This window comes from Saccostrea echinata, unplaced genomic scaffold, assembly GCF_033153115.1.
Source record: "Saccostrea echinata isolate AGI-Se365-2 ecotype Australia unplaced genomic scaffold, CSIRO_AGI_Sech_v1 ptg000008l, whole genome shotgun sequence".
Classification (NCBI taxonomy): domain Eukaryota; kingdom Metazoa; phylum Mollusca; class Bivalvia; order Ostreida; family Ostreidae; genus Saccostrea; species Saccostrea echinata.
The window spans coordinates 5,894,396-5,917,392 of record NW_026889757.1 but is presented as its reverse complement, the minus strand read 5'-3'; the positions used below and the strand labels follow the sequence as shown (position 1 = coordinate 5,917,392).

Here is a 22,997-nt window from a genome sequence, read left to right as displayed (position 1 = left end):
GGTGACTATTAAACGGGCGTCAACATGATCGAGAAGCATTATATCGTAATGTGATTTCTTCGTTATTGCAAAAAGAACCGAACAGTCAATGCTTTCATCATTCATCAATAGATCAGAGAATACTTCCAGTAATAAAATAAGTCATCTGAGGAATGTGGAACAAGAGGCCCATGAGCCTCTATGCTCACCTGAGTAACACTGGCTCTGACAAAAATTTTCACTTCATCCTACGGCCAATTAACAAGGTGGTATGGGATACCAGACGAAAGTTTTCCGACATATTTATTTACCAGGAGGATTTGAAATACTCCCTTTCAGTATGTTAAATTGTAATTTTAAATATTTTTAAAAAAATTATTTTAACGAGAAATACAAGAATGATTTTTTTCTTATATAATTCTTTTTTCAAAAGATTAATATTATAGACAAGAGTTTACTAATATAAAGTGTATATAAAGACAAAAATGACAAGAAATAAGTCTTAGTATTTTTTCAATTTTTAACAAAAAAGATAAGCATAAAAAACTGGGAAAACTTTGTTTCCTGAAAACAGACGGATAATATTCCAGGAAGGTCTACAATTAGAATGTATCCTAATATTTTAGCAAAGTGAAATAAACAAATTGAAAATACATTTATAAATAAAAAATACCCCGGTATCAGATGCATTTAAAAATTTTTGAATTAAAAGATCCGAATGGAAGATTTCTTCTTTATTTTCCAAGGGTTGAAATAACCTGGGTGCTATTTCAAAAATGGTGCAAACTTTAAAAAAATTGCAGTTTTCAACTTTGAATTGTCTTGAAAACAATGCAAGGACAATCTCTTTCCAAGACGTGTCTCATTCATAGCAATTGCATTCATCTAAAAGTTTTGGGACTATATATAAAACAGCTAGTTGATTTGTGACCAAACAGTTACTTCTTGAATGAAATGAAGAAGACCAGTTTAACGTGATAATTGAAGAAGACCAGGTTAACGTGATAATTGAAACCAAACAACACTTCAAACGGAAGTACGACATAACGTGGAGGTATCCCATACTACCTTAAGGTTCGAAAAACAACGCTCCCCCCCCCCCAATCCAGAACCCCTCTTTCACGAAGGAGGGAATATCAAAATGCAATCTCTTTGTGCAGGTGTTACTCTCTTATGACAGCATCTAGTTGAATAATATAGTTCAGGCGTGGATCCAGGAATTTTTTCGGGGGGAGGGGGGGGGGTCCACCGCAGTCAAAAAAATTTCCAACCCAAAAATTTCTTGACAAGCAAAAAAAAAAAATCATTTCCTAAACGTGAAAACCACCTATTTCGTGGTGGTGATGGTGGGGTCAACGTTTTCTAGGGGGGTCCAAAGTCATTTTTTATTTACTTCAGTGTATACTTTTAGTAACTCGGCAAATTCCAAGGGGGGTGGGGGTCCAGACCCCCCCCCTTCTAGATCCGCACATGCAGTTGAAAGAATGTTGGGTGCCTTATTCCCCAATTTATTAAGATAATCAACTCAATTCTACAGTGTCCTCATAGATAGACATGGGATTTTACTATAGATTTAACCTATTTAAAACTAGAGGTAATGTGAGCTCTGAGCTCAAAAAATGACCCCCCCCCCCCACTCCCATATGAGTATATATTGGCTAAGTCTATGTTTTGCTATGGGATAGCCAAAATATCTGTCCGATCGAAATGTAAAATAGAAGCTCACAATGGCACTATGTAATAAAGATTCTGTGAAAGGCTCATTAAATTTTATTCAGTGGTATAGGAGGAGCTGCGGATAGGAGATGGGTACCTCCGATATTATATAAAAAGAATGGCAGCTGTCCATGTTTTATTATAGGAATCTTTTGAAGGGGGTCGCAAATCAAGACTAGGTTTTGGTGACCTCAATTTCTAATCTTATAGCTATACAGTCAAATCGAGTCCAAATCATACCTTTCACACAGCTCACTGTCTATGTCCAGATATCATACTCAAACTGTTTACCCCAAGTTCAAAATGCTACTGAACTTTGATCCAAAATCAGATCACATCTGTAAACATCTGAGGATGCTTCCATATAAATATGACCAATCATGGCTTTTTTTTTGTATTAAATATATATTCATTTGTATAATATTATATAATATACACAGACAGTTCCATGATAATATGACAATACACTTAATCAACTGATAAATAATATACCGGTAAACCTAAAATGATACGTTAAATAACATTGTTTAGTCATGGCTTTGCTGTTCTTGAGAAGATTTTTTAAGATTTCTTGTATGTATTCCTATGTAAAACTTTGATCGTCCATTGTAGCCCAACCCTACCCCAGGGTTCATGATTTGATAAAATTTGAATCTACACCACCTGAGAATGCTTCCGTATAAATATGACCAATCATAGCTTTGCTGTTCTTGAGAAGAAGATTTTTGAATATTTTCCCTATATATTCCTATGTAAAACTTTGATCGCCCACTGCGACTCCACCCTACCCTCAGGGGTCATGATTTGAACAAACTGGAATCTACAGTACCTGAGGATGCTTCCATATAAATATGACCAACATGGCTTTGTTGTTCTTGAGAAGAAGGTTTTTAAAGTTTTTTTCCTATGTATTCCTATGTAAAACTTTGATCACCCACTGTGGCCCCACCCTACCCCCGGGGGTCATGATTTGAACAAACTTAAGTCTTCACTACCTGAGGATGCTTCCATATAAATATGACCAATCAAGACTTTGCTGTTCTTGAGAAGAAGAGTTTTAAAGATTTTCCCTATGTATTCCTATGTAAAACTTTGATCACCCACTGTGGCCCCACCTTACCCATGGGGGTCATTATTTGAACAAACTTGAATCTACACTACCTGAGGATGCTTCCATGTAAATACATGTATGACCAATCAAGGCTTTGCTGTTCTTGAGAAGAAGGTTTTTAAAGATGCTCCCTATGTAAAACATTGATTGCCCACTGTGGCCCCACCCTACCCCCGGGGGTCATGATTTGAATAAACTTAAATCTACACTACCTGAGGATGCTTCCATATAAATATGACCAATCAAGGCTTTGCTGTTCTTGAGAAGTAGATTTTTCCTATGTATTCCTATGTAAAATTTTGATCGCCCACTGTGGCCCCACCCTACCCCTGGGGGTCATGATTAGAACTTGAATCTACACTACCTGAGGATACTTCCACATAATTTTCATATTTTCTAACAAAGTAGTTCTTGAGAAGAAGATTTTTGAAAGATGCCATAAATTTTTCAGGAATTTGCAATTATCTCCCCTTGGAAGAAGGCGTGGCCCTTCATTTGAACAAACTTGAATCCCTTTCATCCAAGGATACTCTATACCAATTTTGGTTGAAATTGGCCCTGTAGTTCTGGAGAAGAAGATGAAAATGTGAAAAGTTTATGACAACAACAAAGACGACAGACAACGGACAAATTTTGATCAGAAAAGCTCACTTGAGCCTTTGGCTCAGGTGAGCTAACAAGTGGATACCCACCAGTCCACTCTCAATGATAAATACTATGTAAGCAAAAGAATAAAAACGCTTTTCATTTTATCATCAGTTATTCTACGTGTTCTTCACTGAATCATTAGATATTCATGTTTGATCACGTTGTATATCAAAACTTTATCAAATGTGGGTTTCTACCCAATGTCTCTACTCCAAAATCAATAATATTTTGGAATCATTAAAATTCATGTGGACCAATTTTCATGGATTGCTTAAATTTTACAGGGCTGGGCTGGGATTCATACAACTTCTTAGTATAATCTTAAGTTTAAAAAATCACTTAAGTTTTATATTTTATACTTAAGTCCCCTAAGTATTACTTAAATTTGGTAGAAATACTTAAGTGTAATTCATAAACATATTTAGTGCTTAAGTATTGACTTAAAGTTAAGTGTCCTCAGGAGGTGTCTTAAGTAGATAAGAAATACTTAAGTTTTCTTTATCAAAATAAAAATAATGCTTTACAGAAGACATTTTACTCTTTCAGTAAGAAACCATGCTATTACATCCAACTAGAAACTTGTTTTGACTTTGAGATGTTTATCAACTGGTAAGATGCAGTATTGTGCAATGGTGATGACAAAGTTGTATCAGTTGTGATGTAATACACATGGAACTAAATACCTCCATCACAGGGCTGGGATTCATAAACATACTTAAGATTTGTGCCAAGTTTCACACTTAAGTATAACATAAATTCTTAGCTAAGAAAAAATTCTTAAGTCATATTCATATAAATTCTAAGTGCAATTCTTAGCTAAGTTTAATTCTGAGAAAATTAGAGCACTTAAGTTAAGTCACCCTAGCAACGCATACAATTTCCTGAACAAAAAGCGCACTCTTTTGTGATGGAGGTATTTAGTACCATGAGTATTACATCACAACTGAAACAGCTTTGTCATACTGCATCTTACCAGTTGATAAACATCTCAAAGTCAAAACAAGTTTCTAGTTGGATGTAATAGCATGGTTTCTTACTGAAAGAGTAAAATGCCTTCTGTAAAACATTATTTTTATTTTGATAAAGAAAACTTAAGTATTTCTTATCTACTTAAGACACCACCTGAGGACACTTAACTTTAAGTCAATACTTAAGCACTAAATATGTTTATGAATTACACTTAAGTATTTCTACCAAAGAACGAGGGTGCTTTTGATTGGCATTCGACAGGAATCTGGGCGCACTTGAAAAGTGAAAAATTTATTGATCTGTCACACGAAATTTTAGCATTCTTTTGATCATTTGGGTTCCTGTGAAATCGGAAAGGGAAAAATTTTCCCGAAATTGTATTTTGATTTGCTAAAAAATAATCTGAAAATAAGCTAGATGATTCATTTGGTACAAAATGTCACATTTTTAAACACGTTTTTCTACAAATTTGCTATCTCTGGGTCATCTCTCCATGATTTTCAAATGTTATTTGTATGCATTCTAATTCAAAGAAACAAAAAATCATTTGTAAAAAATGGAGAGAAGACCCAGAGACCATAAAAAATGAACTTTTTCCCCAAAGAATTCCAATGTGTAAATGCGGTGCTTCATTGTCGTTTTAAAAGCCAAGTTGAATGTGTAGCGATGATAGCTCAGTAATATGCGTTACCCGTCCAGTGCAATGGAGACGAAAATTTTTGGTTCGATTCTCACATGGAGTGTTAATATTTTTGTAATACAAGCAATCAATTCTTTTGTCAGTTTAACTTTTTGTATCGATTTATTTTAAAATGGATAAATTCTGGTTCTATTGCACCGAGAGCGAAAGCAATTCTTCCAACCTACTAATACTTTAATATACACATGTACTTGTCATTGCATCTAGCTATACCCTTATTATCTTGTAGGTGTTTATTATTTATATGAAGCATTACTATGTTAAAGTTTGATTACTAAGATAAGCGGACCTAAATATTAGAATTTGACATGTTATTTCAAACTAAATATAACATTTTCCTATGTGCGTAGCTATGTAAAGCCTGTCCAGCTGTGGTCAGCCGACCAAATCATGGACATTTAAACTATAAATGTTTCGTACACATGATTCCTGCAGACCACACGCCAAACACGCCCATCTTCTTTAAGTAATACTTAGGGGACTTAAGTATAAAATATATATCTTAAGTGAATTTTTAAACTTAAGAATATACTAAGAAGTTTTATGAATCCCAGCCCAGGTTCTTGAGGATGTAATTTTGTGTATTCTTTTATACCTACAGAATGGAATATGACTTAGTTACCATAATTTATTAATTTGTGGAGGATGTTAATTCATGGATAAGAGGTAACCACAAATTCAACAAAAATAGAGCCACCACGAAATCTAATGATTCTACAAAACCTCCTACTTCTAAAAAACAAACTACACAGGTGCAAATATTTATTGATCAACAATTGCTTGTAAATTTCTTGCAGCATACATAAAATGTTAATACTTTTTAGAATTGTTCATTGCAAACTACATGTAAAGTAAAATGAAAACAAAGAAAACCCCAAAATAAAATGAAAAAAAAATCATTGACTGAATTCTTAACTGGATGTAAATTATACATGTCTTTGGTCTGTCTCAAACAATATCTTTGAAAGAGTCCTTATCAAGCAATAGCTGAAAAAGGTCAGGGCGGCTTCTACGAGGACTGTCCGTGCACGCCATACAGTATGTCCTCACTGCCTGCATTAATTGGCCCACGCACCAGTTTCTGGACAGTACTGTTGCTACAACTTCCTCTAACTGTCAGAACACAAACAACTTACAATTAGTTTAGATTGGCATTTGAATTTTATGATTTAATGTCATTTTCCAACCACATTTGAATTTTATGTGTAAATGTCATTTTCCAATCACAGATATTGAACGCATAAATGCACCAATAATGCACACATGATAATTCTTTCAGAAATAGTATAATGGAACATTATTTACAAATATAGTGCTTGCCTTTATAATGCTATCCCAACATAATCTAAAATTTTGAAGTCCAGTTTTTCTGTAAAATTTTGAAGCCCAGTTTTTTTCCCCATCAGTAATATCCTAATCATATCAACAAAATACTGTTAAAGTATTATGCATTTCTGAATGTGCTAGATATAAATATGACTATGTGTGAAGACATTTAGCTATGAACTTGAAGTAGTGGATGCTGTTTTCTGCCAAAATCACTAAAAGAATATGCCAAATGCAGTATGTTTATACATGTAGTAAATTTCTGTTAAAATTGGTCAGAAACCCTTAAATCAGGATTTCATTCCCCTTCTCCCAACCTCTAAACCAAAGTTACTGACCACTATTGCCAAGAACAGAATCCTAGAATCAGTCTTAATCTCTATTCTTCTATGGTTATTGCAATGATCAAAGAGATGCCGGGGCCATTATTCTCCAATAAATCACAAACGTCATCAACAAATTATCAAAAATTTTCAATCAGTTTCCTCTAATTTTGACTGTTCACTAGGAAAATGATAGAGGTATCTTTTGATTGTGACTCAAATTGGTAGGAAAACATTTGGGTTTGGATTACACTTTACTTTTTCTAAGCTTTGAGATAAAATGAACAAGGATAGCATTTAATTGTGATGTCATAAGACACTTATGATGATGTCCAAATCTAGCTTCTGCATTTCTCTTTATGTAAGTTTTAATATTCGCCTTAGTAGGACAGAAATAATTCCTGCTTCAGAGGAATTGTTGGAGAATATACCCCTCAGTCTCAAGATTTTGTTGGCAATTAAATACCGAGCCAGTAGGGTGAGGTTTTAATTTGCCAACAAAATCTTGAGACTGAGGGGTATATTTTCCAACAATTCCTCTGAAGCAGGAATTATTTCTTAAATCATATTTAGTAAGTCATCATAGATTAGTCATGATAAAAGATTATTTCATTTCCCTTAAAAGATTTTATAGAAAAAAATTTAATCAATGTTGAGGGAAAGCTTTAAAATATTCTACAAAGATTAAATTTTCCTTCAAAATGATGCAATTCCAAGTACATGTACTAGTATCATGTCAAGTTCCTGAAGTACAATGGTTGGTAAAGCAATAGAGTAGTTATATTCTTGCAGAAATTTTACTGAAATTCTCTTTCACTGTATTACCAAAGAAATTTTAGTAAAGCTCTTGCATTTCACTTTTACCTGCTGTAAATCTTCATGATGAAATGTGTAGTATATCAGGTGAGGGACACCAGCATAGGAGGCTGCCATCCACTGCAACATGCACTTCAAATGGACATCCCCTCTGAAGGCCCCACATCCCCAATTCCCAGTGGCAACTGGACGACCACTAGCTTTCTGCAATTAACATGCATAGCATTGGAAAACAATTTGAAATCTACTTTTCAGCCAAATTCTCTACTGTGTTATAAGTTTTTAGTGAACTGAATAAAAAATTTAATTTCTTTAACAAGAGGCCCAAGGGCCTTAATAGTCACCTGAGAATAATACATGTACAACCCTGTAAAGGATCCAATGGAATGAAAATTTAATAATTATAAAATATTTGAAAATATTTGAAGCAAAATAATTTTTGTTTTCCTTCATCAATAGATGCTATATGCCAAAATGGTTGAAATTGGTTCAACAATTCTTGCGAAGAAGAAAAAAATGTTCAAAAGTTTATGATTGACACGATAGATAAACATGATGACGGACAAAAACAGATAGCAATAGGTCACCTGAATAATGCAGGTGACCTAAAAACAGGTATATGCAACATTCATGTATGCTAAAAAATATTATACAGCGGTAACATCCACATTCAATAAATAGCTCTTTATTCTACTTCAAAATTAATGGTACTCATAAAATATTTGTTTTACCTTTTTAAAACACTCCATTTCTCTGATGATGAATTTCACTGATGTATCCAATACCTGCTTTGCAAGAATATCTGCAAATTCTTCAATTCTATAGCATGGCACATCAAGAGCATCACTGTATTCTTCAGTTGAGGTTGAATCTGTATCCGAAGAATCCTCTGTCTGTTTCTGCATCTTTAGTTCCTCAACAGCTGTTAAAATGGCATCCTCCACAACTTGACTAGAAATGCTATCAGCCAGATTTAGCAGACTATCAGGAATTGGGGAAGAAGTTGTGAATGGGACATCTCTTTGAGCAAATCCTGAACTGATAGAACCTCTTAACACTGTCTCTATAGACTCTAAGATAATACCTTGAGCAAGTCTATCTGCAAAATCTGAGATGGTCTCCTGGGATAATTCTAGAAAGGGAGGTGCTTGTCTAAAATCACCACCTCTTATTCTGCTTCCCGTGCTTTTCTTCCTTTTTCGTTTAATGCTGGAACTTTTTGTTGAGGATCGGCCAAAACTTGAAGACAAGAGTTCCTCTTCAAAGCTAGATAACATAAGGTCCTTAAATCCACTTTTACTACTGTGGAAAGATGTGGACGATCCACTTAGGCTGCAGACTGAAGTGGATGACATTGGTATATGGAGAGGAGGGATTCTACATTCAGTTTTCATCAATTCCTCAGCAAACCTAGTATATACAAAAAATATTCATTTTATAAGCCAATTCCCTCTGAAAATCTGTGATGAATAATAAGCCATGAATAATAATCCTGAGACCTAAAAAACTTTTTAGTTTTAGCATGTATGTACGATTTCAAAAAATTCTACCAAAAAGTTTGACTGCTTACCTGGAAAGGGTGGGATCCTTGAATCCACATGGTCCCCTTTCATGGAAATCTTCAATAATCCATCTTCTATCAAGCTCTCTAGCATATTCCACAAGGTCATCCTCTGTACAGCTTTTTGATTTCTCTGTGTAGCGACGAACTCCTTTCTTGTTGTCTTCCAACAACTGTCTGGCTGCCTGGCTGGACAACTTCATTGGTTCACTACTCCGACGGGCAAAACTAGAGCCGTTGATGCCTGAACTTTGTTGCACTTCAATAAATGCATTAGTCAGCAGGTCTCTGGATAATGAAGAAGCACAGCATTCAATGACATTGGAACCTGAAATATCTTCATAAGATTCTCCGCGCAAAATTTCCCCAGGATGGATTAAACTGTTCCCTTTGACAATGAGGGTCTTCTCTGGTAGATATCCTGATGCACTAAATTTGAGTGTTGAGCCTTCAAAACTTTTCCCTGTTTCCTTCTGAACATCTTTCAGTGCATCAGTAAATCCAGACATTATAATGTTTTCTGCAATCTGACTATAAGCACCACTGAGTTTATCACTTTGTGAGAGATCATCCGTCACCAAAAGAGTGGGGACTGTAAAGGAGTCTTGACTATTAGAGGACTCAGACATTGTCTTTGATACAGCATCACTGTTTTTGTTCAAAATCACAGTGTCATGAAACTGAACATTTTTAGGGGATTTTGAGGGACTTGAAGACTGATCCCATCTTTTCCCAAAACTATTGCTCAGTACAGACAAGTTATCTTCTTTTTCACTTGAGGAATCTGTAACAGGATTAGAAACATTCAAATCACTGTCTTCTAAAGTTTTACTTTGTGATGGAGGACCTAAACTTTCCTGTACTATTTGAACAGCACTATGTATAGCACAATCCACTAAATTTACTGCCGCAATTCGCAGTTCGGCTTCATCCACTAATGGATAATTGTCTTCAACAATGCTCCCTGGGTAATAGCCACCCAAATATGTATCACAATTATTCATATCACAGTCTTCATCGGAATCAGAATTAACATCAGGCTCTCTAACTAGTGGAATGTCAGGAAGTGATGATTTCTTATCAGAACATTTCTCAGAAGTCAAATTGGAAAGTGTAGAAAAAGCAGAGGGAAACAACTCAGATATAAATTCATTTGCAAATTTTCTAGCAATGGATTCAGGAATAATGGGTGAAAAGCAATTGGTCCTTGGTAAGTTTTCTTCTGTTTCAGGTTTGTAAGCTTTTGGCTTCATAATACAGACTTCTGGGGCACTGTCATCAAAATCTTTGACAACACTTTTCTGAGCTGCCACAGCAGTGCTTTCCTGTATAAGTGACATGGCTAAGCTATTAGCAAAATCACAGATCACAGGACACCCCTCTTCTTCAGTGATAGTCTTCTGAATAATAGACTGGTCCCTTCGTTGATAATTTTCATAATACTCTTCAAGTTCTGAGCTGAAATCTGAGCTATGCCAAGTACTACCGCTGCTCCGTCTGGATCCAATGTCACTTAAATTTGAGCTCCGCCTCCTAAATCGGCTCACCCAATCCTGGCATTCCAGATCTGCCTGATCCTGACTCTCATCTAAGTCCTCTTGTCTCCTCAGAAAACTGGAACTTGAGGAGCGGTCCTCACATGAGGAGTGGCTATCTGACCTCTCAAATCCATGTTGGCTACAGGCTTCCTGGATTGCTGAATACAGGATTCTGGTGACCAGTCCATCCACCATGTTGGTTATTCCATGCAACTCTGTCAGAGAAAAAACCTCACATAAATTTCTCCACAAAAAAAGCACGTGAAAATTTCATATGGATACCTAATTAAACGCTAGTCCTACACTGTAACTGTGTAGAATGTGATATACCTAACCAAGCATTCCACTTCAATATCTTGAACACACTTTAACCCTAGAGCCTTTCTAATTTTTACTATTGCGATACAAATACTTTCATTAGTTTAGCTGCAGTTAAAAAAAAGAATTATTTTCATAAAGTTTATGCTGATGTGATAATCAAGAATTGTAAGAAAGTCTTCACATCATGTTTTATATTATGTAACATGAGATCAATGGACCTGAAAGGTCACATGAAAATCACACATATATAAAACAAGAAGTCTGTGAGCCAATGCTCACTAGTAATACCCCCGCTTTGATGTGAGTATACACTCTGATGTGAATGTACACAAGTTCAGTTATGGACAGACACAGGGATGATCAAAAAGTTGACATCAGATTCATACAAAAATGAATCCCATCGTATTGCAGGCCTATACAAAGAGTGTTCTAAAATTTCAAGCATCTGCAATCAGTAGTTGCTGAGAAAACTGTGACCAAAATTTGTTATGTATGGTACGGACAGACTCACAGATAAACAGGAAGTTGACATCGGATTCATACAAAAATGAATCCCACCATATGGCATGCCTAAACAAAGAGTGTGCTAAAATTTCAAGCATCTGCAATGAGAAGATGCTGAAAAACTGTGACGAAAATTTGTAATGTATGGTACGGACAGACGCATGGATAAACAGGAAGTAGATATTGGATTTGAACAAAAATGAATCCCACCATATCTCATGCCTAAACAAAGAGTGTGCTAAAATTTCAAGCATCTGCAATCAGTAGTTGCTGAGAAAACTGCGACAAAAATTTGTTATGTATGGTACGGACAGATGCCCACATAAACAGGAAGTTGATATAGGATTCGTATAAAAATGAATCTCACCATATGGCATGCCTAAACAAAGAGTGTGCTAAAATTTCAAGCATCTGCAATCAGTAGTTGCTGAGAAAACTGCGACAAAAATTTGTTATGTATGGTACAGACAGATGCATGGATAAACAGGAAGTTGACATCGGATTCATACAAAAACTGATCCCACTATATGGCATGCCTTAACAAAGTGTGTGCTAAAATTTCAAGCACCTGCGATCAGTAGTTACTGAGAAAACTGTGACGAAAAATTTCCGGACAGACAGACAGACAGACACACAAGGGTAAAACAGTATACCTCCCTCTCCTTCGGAGCAGGGGTATAAAAATCAAAACATTTTACTATATAAGACTACAAAAACCCTCAACTGTGGCCCAACTCTACTACCCTAAGATCTTGATTTGAATAAACTTGAAACTACACTACATCAAGATGCTTGCATTTATCAAAATGACTTAGCTGTAGCTTTATTGTTCTCAAGAATATTATTATAGTGCCTCTGCAAGAATATTATTATAGTGCCTCTGGCTCAGGTGAGCTAAAGATGAAAATAAAGCAAATAACACAGAAAAGCACCTGAACCCTGACCAAAATTATGGCAGTCCCGCAAGCACATCCAGACCCCAAAACCATAAACTGAGAACAGACTTGTCAAAGTTTACATTATTAAACACACATATTTAACAAGTTGCAAGTTTATAAATTAGTCAAATACAGACATATGATGAAAATTTTGTTTTATTTTCAAAATTATTCGCCATTTTCACAGTATTTGTGTTTTTTCATACTCACTTATGTTATGATGCACTCTGCATCAAAATATATGATTAAACCCTTAACAATTATGACCAAATTATGACAAAATGGTACCCCTAACAAGTTAAATGATATATAACACTCCCATGTTCTAGACAATAAAAATATTAAAGATTTACTACCTAAAATATGGGGTATATTTTGCGTTATGCTGTTGCAGCTGAAAAATGGCTTTGTTTTCCAGTTTTTGTTTCAGGAGATTTACAATAAAAACTCTTAGTTATAGATGTCAAATCATTGTGAAATTATCCCTCTTTTATATGCAGTTTACTGTATGTAAATCAACAAAATATTAGCGAAATAATGTTTAAATATGTGAAAATGCAGATACGTTATGAAATTTAATAAAATTCTACTGTTTGAACTTGCAGTTTAAAAAAATATATGTTAATGCATTACTCTTACTTTAGGTTCATTTTAAAATTAGAGTTAAATGATAAATGAAACAATAGAGAAAAGTTTGAGTGGATTCTTCGAAACTTAAGAAAATGACACATTTTCTTCTTACTGGCATCAAAATGTCCCAAAATTCTGTAGTGTCCGCAACATGTACTTATTCTGGAATGCATTATGAATTATATTTCTTTTATTTTACATGTAAGAGGCCAGTACAGCTACTTATGTATCTACCAAAAAATATCAGACTTTAGCTCAGTGTTGCTTGGAATTCTGGCAAATATATTGTGTTTTGTAGAGTCCGCAACGCTGTAGAGTCCGCAACAGCTTTTTAAATTCACAGTTTCTTCAAAAAAATGTAACATGATTTCAATTGATCATCACTATAATTGTCCAAATATTCAATACAAATATGTAAGGTTACAAAACTTAGTGGAACTATAACTTCATACTTTGAATAACACCCATAACGACTTGTTTATACATAATATTCAAAATCTTTCAATTGTCAGTCTTATGTTATATATTGAAAGTTAATTTTCATGTGGTATTTAAAACTGAATAAGTGGAAACTAAAGAATATATCAAGATGTTAATTGTTAATTAATAAGTCTAGTTCTAATTAATACAGTTGTGTTGCGGACACTACAGTAATAACTATATACCACATTCATTTATTATTTTCACTTTTTATTTCATTAAATATTTTTGAAATGTAAAACACTTCTCTGATATTTTGCTCCTTTGATAATACAATTAGTTAACTGGATTAAGATAACAAATGGTGATTTTTGTACAAGATAACACTTCAAACTTACTGGTATATATATGGGTTTTACTTTCCAGGCCGGGTAGCCATTTTTGACTAGCCTTTTTTATTTCCCTATAATATAACACCATTTACTGTACATATAGAACTAGTTAGAGATTAAGATTTTCAGTTTACTCCATTCAAACCAAATATGGTGTCATATAGCAATATTCAATATATTGTAGTGTCCGCAACAATTTCAATACTGAAAAAAAATTATGGATGCCTCAGTAAATTCTTTAATTCATTGAATTTATCTATAAAACTATTTGTTATAACTTCTTTAATTATATTAAAATAAGTAAAATCATAGACATTTTTTAAAACTGCAAAACAATTATACATCAAGAAATAATTAATGGTCCTTGTTATGTGGTTATTTTCATCTCAATAAACCACATTCTGCATCTTTTTATATGATACATTTTCAAGAGTTGATCCGGTGGTATATAATTCAGCCTAGAAATGAACATTTATCAACAATTATTTTTATAAAAATGACAAAAGATTATTCTTATGGTTACTTGTAGTGTCCGCAACAAAAATTCTATGCATTTTCAAAGCTAGACAAGATACAAACGAAGATATCCAGGGTGTTATGACAAATGTATTTGAAATTTAGAAGTATTCAATTTAATTTTCACATGATAATTATATAGGTCTTATGTGTGATTGTAAAAGTAGATAAACTTAAGGAAGGGAGATAAATTAGGCAAAAAAATTAGCAAGTCATTAATGTGAATAAAATTTTTGTTTTCAAAGAGAACCATAAGATTTTTCTTTTATTTCACTGCAATTAGGTACATAATCAAAACTTGCAAGAAGTTTGGAATAAATAAATATCTTTAATATTTTATTTTAGACATAACAGGTGTAATGTAGTGTCCGCAACACAAGGTCTCGCCCAAAATTTGACTTCGCATAACTTTTTTCGTAAGAATGCTTATATAAAAAAAATTTGGGACTCATTTGCATAGATATTGTACTTTCTAGAAAACATGTCAATAATGTGCTGTTTGACTTTTTATTTTTTGGTCCAAGTGCAACACAATTAGCACAAATACTGTGAAAATGGCGATTACTTATTTGAAATTTTGACCTGTCTTTTCTCTTTTTATGTGTCTTTGGGCCAGACAAGTTTGGTCCAGGTAAGGCTTATAGTTTCCTGGGAAATGGACCTGCTCCAGAATCTTGAACTGGGAATTTGATGCCAAAGCTGAAAGTATACTATAATCTCATCTTATCTTTGTTCAGGTAAGCTGAAAACATTGAATGTCTCTGAACAAATTATATGTACATGTATCTGTAAAAGTTGCTCTGCTTTCTTGACATTTGGGTTGATTTACCTTGGGTATAGTTTTCAGTATCACTATTTCCATCCTCAGATGCTGTCTGATACTCTTCACTATTAGCTATTAGCAAATCACACGGCTTGTTACAAATGGACACTGTCGTTTCCTCTGATTGGTTCTTTGTATCTATACAGCTTTTCCCGCACTTTGCAGAGAAGCCAACAAAAGCTTTGTTGAGGTCTCTGAGATAATAGTGATCTTGGTACTGTTTAGATGGGGAGCAGTTTCTGAAGCTGACAGCATCTATAGCACACAGTGTGTTCTGTAACACTCTGTTCTCATCAATCTGTAAATTAATACATACATGTACATGTTAAAAAGGTGAAAGGGTACACATGTACATATTAAAAAGGTGAAAGGGTACAATTTATAAAACAATTAAAGCAAAAATTAATCAGGCCCAATGCTCATTATCTTACTGATAAATAAATACGTTTTTGTAGATAAACAATGCCCTAACATAGGAAGTTGATCATAATTTAAATATAAATCTACATGTACATTAAAGCTGCTCATGTTTCAAGATGAGAGTTTGTAAACTACCCATTCTTTGGAAGGTGGGTTTTTTTTATAGCTTTTCCTATATTTCTTCATAAAGCTTTGACCCTTTTTTGCTGTTGCACCCTAAACCCAGGGGGCAATGATTTGAATTTGAGCCTTTACCTGAAGTGAACTAAAATTTTTTCGGAAATTGTTTGAGTTTTTTTTTCAATTGTATTGTAAGAAAACAGAAGGAGTATGGAAGTCCCATCTCCTTTCTATCCTACGGTGCATCCGTTTCCTTTACCTTTGGACAATCCTGGTGATTTCCAGCATAAGTTAAGCTTGGTCCATAACCTGCAGTTTCTGAGAATTGTTCGTAACCCTGAATTATAATGGCCTCATTGTCGTCCATATGCTCCATAAACAACATGGAAGATAGAAGCTCTGGACACACAGTGAATCGAATTTCCTCCTGTGTAAGTAAAAAAGCCAGTTTATAATGAAGTAAAATTAAGCAACAAAAAACTACTGGTACACATTTTTATTTACTGATAATAAATTTAAAAAAATAATTTTTTTTTGGCACCCTACAAAGGCATTGTTGAAAAAGCAATGGTTTCTCTCATACAACCATTTGTTAACAGAAAACTACATGTAAATTTAGATCCTGAAACCCATTTTAATTTTCCACCTTGGAGACAAATAAAGACATTTATTTTTCAATTTCCAAGTCTTACAGAAACATAGACTTTAATCTTTAGTTGCCCTATAAATACAAAAATAGGAAGCTCAAATCCATGTACAATGCCACAAAACTGACTTTTTACACTATTTATGTTATAAGAGACAGAGATGACAACTGTTTCATAATGCCATAAAAAAAATCTTCACTTCCCATTTTTTCAGTTGATACATCAATAAATTCTTATTTATTAACTTAGTGTCTGACATTATTTTTTTAGGATAAATATGTAGTAGAAGTGTTACATTTTATTAGAATTCATTTGAATCATTTCGTATAAAGGCAGTGCACTATCAATTTACTCATGATTATTAAATGATAAATTAAACTCATAAAAATACAACCTAACTTAACACTGAACAACAGATATTTTATTGAACTTGTCCACACACAAATGGATAGCATACACATTTGGCAAACTGACTTAATTCTAAATCTTAATCAGTGCTTAAAATTCATGGAAAAAAATGCTAGCCATTACATTCAAGTCAAAAAACCCCTAATTTGCTCTACTAGGCAAATATGATTGGCTTATTACCTGTCTTGCCTGTCCTTAGCAATCTAACAATCATTAACATCTATGTTAAAAAACTTTGTAAGCAACATGTCATTTACAAAATTGAACTACTTTTATTCAAATTTTCACCTCTTAAAATCTTCTTGTAATCTTTTTATATATAGGTACATGTGTGTAATATCTGTGCATGTGTGTCATACATGTACATGTGTGTCATACCTGTACATGTGTGTCATACCTGTACATGTGTGTCATACTTGTACATGTGTGTCATACCTGTACATGTGTCATATCTGTACATGTGTGTCATACCTGAAGATGTGTCGTACCTGTACATGTGTGTCATACCTATACATGTGTCACACCAGTACATTTGTGTCATACTTGTACATGTGTCAAACCTGTACATGTGTCATATCTGTACATATGTGTCATATCTGTCCTATACATATGTCATACCTGTACATGTGTGTCATACCTGTACATGTGTGTCATTCCTGTACATGTGTGTCATACATGTACATGTGTGTCATATACCTGTACATGTGTGTCATTCCAGTACATGTGTGTCATTCCAGTACATGTGTATCATACCTATATGTGTGTCATTCCTGTACATGTGTATCATTCCTGTACATTTGTGTCATACCTGTACATTTGTGTCATTCCTGTACATGTGTGTCATACCTATATGTGTGTGTCATTCCTGTACATGTGTGTCATTCCTGTACATGTGTGTCATTCCTGTACATGTGTATTATACCTGTACATGTGTGTCATACCTGAACATGTGTGTCATACCTGAACATGATTGTCATACCTGTACATGTGTGACATACCTGTACATGTGTTTCATACCTGTACATGTGTGTCATTCCTGTACATGTGTGTCATACATATGTGTCATACCTGTATACGTTTGTCATACCTGTACATGTGTCATAACTGTACATGTATGTCATACCTGAACTCTTCCCCTCCCTAACACTCCTCCTCCAATGTATTTGTTGGCAAAGTCCACCTGAAATACATGTATAACATTACACAGCATAAAATCATGAAAATTCCTTTATCACACTTCAGAAAAATTTGTAAAATATTGATTGGCTAAAACAGATCACATGATGCCCTGAAATTTTCTAATATACCATCTCTGAGCAGGGGGTGTATCAATCATTGGGTGCTAGATTCTGTTTTATACAAGTATTTCATTAAAAAAAAAAAACACATGCAAACAGTTTGCTTGTTGTATTTTATTGTTCATATCTTTAACTTTGGTGATGTAATACTTAGAATATATGATGTTCAATTATATTTTGAATCACATTTTTATTTTATGTTACTGAACTCTAAACAAATCTTGTAAAGGTCTTCAGTGGGATGAATTCATTACAAAGTTAGTTTGAGACCTAATATGGAGTCATTCAGGGTGTAAATGGATATCCACGCTGGGACTTGGCTTCACCTCACTCGATCTGGATTTCCATTTCACACCTGAATGACTCCGTATTAGGTCCTAAACTTTTTGTGTAACTAAAAATATTCTTATCACAAGCTCATGAACATGAGATGCACATAAATATCAAAATAAGCACTGCAGTGCTTTTATCCATGACTAATTAATTAAGCATTTTTCTCGTATATAAAATTAAAATTCATTTGAAGTTTTATTTTTTCATTTGCTGAGGTTAATATTGTTCCCTATCGCAGAATTTCCCTACCTCAATTGCCTCTGGGACAGAATCTTCAATCTGACCCTCATGTTGCACAGAGAAAGGGCAGAGATCACAGTCACTGTTGAGCCATGTGTCTATGGTGGGTAGCTCCTCGTAAGGGATAACCTTTATTTAATACACACATGAGTTAAATCAGAGGATAGACTATCCTGTCAATTAGTCATTAGAAAGGAATTAACAACAACTTTACTTTTATTGTGGATTATGGTCTGTTAAATTATGTTAAGTGTAGTAATGACATTGATATTAGACAAATTGTAAAGTCATGAGGAAGCATTACTATGAAATGGCAGTCAAATTTGAAAATCTTGAAAAGAGAAGATTATTGATATTTACCTGGCGATGGAACCTTATGTCACCTTGTACACTGCATGGATTGCCTCCAACTCTCTCAAAATAATTGAGAAAACATTGAAGTTTTGCATTTTGTGAAGGACTGAAAAGAAAAACAATTATTTCTCATAAATGATGTCAATACTTATAAATCTATCTTAAAGTTTAAAAAATATTGACAGTGAGGGTTAAAAAAATATAATATTCTTCATGTTGAACTTTTTTAAAGCTTTATTCTTGACTTTCAATCAGATAAGTTACATCGTAATGTAACCATTGTCAATTAAATGTAATATTCCCAATGTTATTCTTCATTTATATTTTAAAGCAAGATAAAGAAGCCTTACTGATTTGTTTAAAAATTTCAAAAGTGCTTTTTACCTTGGTAATAGCTTGAAAAAATTGGCAAAACTTGTGGAATTAAGTTTTGAATTGTAGAAGCGTGTTGTTTCCCGTCCATCGAATAAACAAAGAAATGCTGCAGCAATAATAGAGGCCACAAAATGACGATTCAGCAATTGATCTCCAGCTTTAAATGAAAAAAAACATAGGTTATCAAAGATTACAAAGCTCACCCCAACAACTGTTATTTTTAAGTATGGCAAAGTCTCACACCAAATAAATGTTTTGATAGTGTGCATCTTTACATGAAACTTTGACGCAAGTCAAGTTTAGTCTGGATAGGATTTTTAATAACTAGGGAATGGATTTGCACCAAAAACTTTTTCTGTTCAATCATCTGGAAAATGTAAGATTCAGCATCTGAAGCAAGTCTGGTAGTGTACATCCTTAGATACATCATCAATGCAAGTTTGGTCAGCATAAGCTTATAGTAACCTGTGAATAAACTTCAATTATCATTCATCCAGAAAATGAAGGTCAAATCCAGAATCCAAAGCAAGTCTTGTGTTGTCATTTCTACAAGAATCATTCATGCAAGTTTGGTCCAGATAGGAATTATAGTTACTTGGGAATGGACCTGCTCCACAAACTTTACTTGTTTACTCATCTGGAAAATGTAGGTCAGATCCAGCATCTGAAGCAAGTCTGGTAATGTACATCCCTAGATGCATCATACATGCAAGTTTGGTCACCATAAGGTTTATAGGTACTTTAGAATGCACCTGCTCCAAAAACTTTAACCTGGTCACTCATACAGAAAACAGGTCAGATCAAGCATCCAAACCATGATTACTAACTCACTTATGAATGAATTATTTCATTTTGTAGTAAATATAAACCATCAAGATACAGAATGCAAATTTCAGGATTGTTGAATCACCGTACTACCCCACCCTGAAAATTTCAGACCCCTGGGACTTCTATGTTTCCGAGCCAAAATCACATTAAAATTTAGTTTCCTAAAAATATCATCCAGAGGGTGAAGCATCAAGATTATTGGCATCCAAACTAACATGGCTCTACTATATTGCATTCTATAAAGAAAATACAAACATGTATCTTATCTTACCTCTATGCTGAGAACTAATTGGAAGAACCTTGTCTGTTGCAAACTTTTCAATGTCTAAAGCAAGACTAATTATCTTTGGTAGAGTTGACTGCAGAAATAGAACTTTTTCCTCCTCTGTTGAATCATGCTGGAAGAATTTCAAAAGACCGTGAAAAGTTGTTTCTTCAATATTAGCTTCCCTTGGCTCTTCATCATCTCCATTGAAGGTGTCTACAATCTTCTGATGATGCAGAGCTAATTGATAGAGGTCACATGGTTCTTGTGTTGACAATAGCTCTAATTCTTTCAAGAGATCTTGAATGTTGGGCCAACATGATTTTTCGGATGGAAACTCAACATACTCATAGGTATCATTCATGGTCCCATCCTTCTCTTTCTACAATATAAAGCCAACATGAAATATACTACCATAAATATTACTCTGTAGATCTAGTCTAAACCACAATTATCAGGGTATATAGGCACCTAGTAAGAATAATCTGTGTCTTCGGACAAGCCCTCACCACAGATAGAATATGTCCCATAAAATTGCAATGTAGCAAATCAGAGCTGATCCACTCCAAAGGGATTTTGCAAAATACAAAATGCACTGAAAATAACTACCAATTTAATCATAAAAACCTTTTTAAGTTTGTATATGCCATTTATCCAAAAAATTAATCCCTATAAAAAAAATCCATATAAAAATTAATCCATATAAAGACAAAAATTTCGTTTTCTCCAGAGTTTCTGAAAACTATCAGTCCTATTGCCAAAACGGATAGAAAATTGAAATGTCCGTCACAATTCCCTATATCACCAGTCTGCATGACTGATCAATTTCTGCGTAACAATCCACTGTTTTGGAGTTGTTTTTTTTTTTAAAGTTTTCGTTGTACCCATAAAGTTTGTCTTTTTATCGTAATCTCAAAAAGTCTTTAGCGAGTTACTTTCTGGCAATGCAGCAAAATAAACAGGGGCAGATAATTCTAATCTGCACTTCTACAAATAATCTAGAGAGTTCCGAATGTCAACATGGATGTAAATTCAAAGCAAGAAAAAAAATCCTGTTAAGCTGTATTCTTTCAAATTGTTTTGGAGGGATCCACTCCATTTGCTACATTGCAATATATGGGACGTATTCTAACTGTGGTTAGGGCTTGTCTGAAGTCACAGTTAGATTAATCTAATTAATTGTACTCTGATCTATTGCATTGTCTCACAATTGGTGTTGTTACGATCCGCAGAATCATTTAACGCTCAATTTGAGTACTTTCAAGGTCTAGTTAGGTTGGCATTGATGTTATGCAGCAATTTGATGTATACTTTCCGGTGAAATGTACCAATCCCAACCAATGTCATATTCTTTTGAAGGACATCATGAATTATACTAGGATTAATTCGGACTGGTAGAATTTCCTGTGGACTGGTAGAACACATTAAAAATCTTTAGTTTTCGGAAACTCTGGTTTTCTCAATGTTCTTTCGATGGAAGTAATAATTTCTAACTATTTAAAGTGTACAGGCTTCCCAGAATATTGCAAGGAAAGTCTAGAGAGAACAAGTTTGGGTCAGTTTCTGACCTCTCGTGCAATTCCGGGACGCCTCATCACTTCCGCTGCTTTCAGTTTCGGTGCTAGGTATCTACGACGTTTCGGTTTACTGCATGTTTTATGTGGCAGGTGCAAATTGGCAGATGATAGAAGGATTTATTCAATCATTTTTGAGGCTAGATCTCACCCGACACCCGTAGGAAAAGTGTAGATATTGAATAAAATCAGGTGTGAACCAAGGCACCCACTGGAATCCAGGATGGCGAGTTGCGAATCTTGTGTCTTTTTATATATTTGGAAATATGATATTTTGAAAATGCTAATTTCAGTGATTTTTTATTTTTATTTTGATGAGTCTATTTAGACAGACATAGAAAAACACACATACACAAAATACACCATCCTGAAACCAAGCGCCTATGATCTACTATTGCCCGATCAGACAAACATTATGATCAATTGTTTGAGCATGAGAGTGATGCCTTTTACCAGAGATTTGCCTAAAATTAAGATCTATCAATTATTTAATATTACATGTATTTGACTCATCACAATACTCATGATACAGAAGAAAAAAAAAGTTACCTGTTGTTGTGCTATAAAATACGGACTGAAATTATCAAATTTATATTAATCGTTACCTTTTCTCACCATTCAATGGTTTTAGAACATAAACATTAAGGGGTTTATTTCATCTATTTATGCGCAGATCTGAGATCAACAATCATTACAATGTCTCCACTTTTCCAATCGATGCAGTTAGTTCGTACTTCAAAAGTTCCGTTGGAAATTTGGAAAGAACGCAAGTTTTCCCGTTTTTAAATTTTTAGTAAAGATTTTTTTTCACAAATATAACGATAGAAATAAAAAATCAAACATTCTTCAACAAAAATATGTGTAACAATGAAATTTTCATAAAGTCTTTACACATTTTTGACAT

The 22,997-nt window shown here is 34.1% G+C and overlaps 1 protein-coding gene across 1 annotated transcript; it reads right to left on the bottom strand.

Annotated features, from left to right (window-relative positions):
• Nucleotides 1–5,873: 5,873 nt before the first annotated feature.
• Nucleotides 5,874–22,796, bottom strand: LOC133180985 (uncharacterized). Its single transcript, XM_061315474.1, has 12 exons — nucleotides 22,699–22,796; nucleotides 20,526–20,901; nucleotides 19,436–19,583; nucleotides 19,058–19,157; nucleotides 18,707–18,826; nucleotides 17,950–18,006; nucleotides 16,031–16,198; nucleotides 15,238–15,529; nucleotides 9,159–10,902; nucleotides 8,320–8,998; nucleotides 7,637–7,792; nucleotides 5,874–6,236 (listed from the first exon to the last, which is right to left on the bottom strand). Exons 2-12 carry the CDS (start codon nucleotides 20,881–20,883, stop codon nucleotides 6,072–6,074), a joined length of 3,987 nt encoding a protein of 1,328 aa, XP_061171458.1. The 5' UTR covers nucleotides 20,884–20,901; nucleotides 22,699–22,796; the 3' UTR covers nucleotides 5,874–6,071.
• Nucleotides 22,797–22,997: the final 201 nt, after the last annotated feature.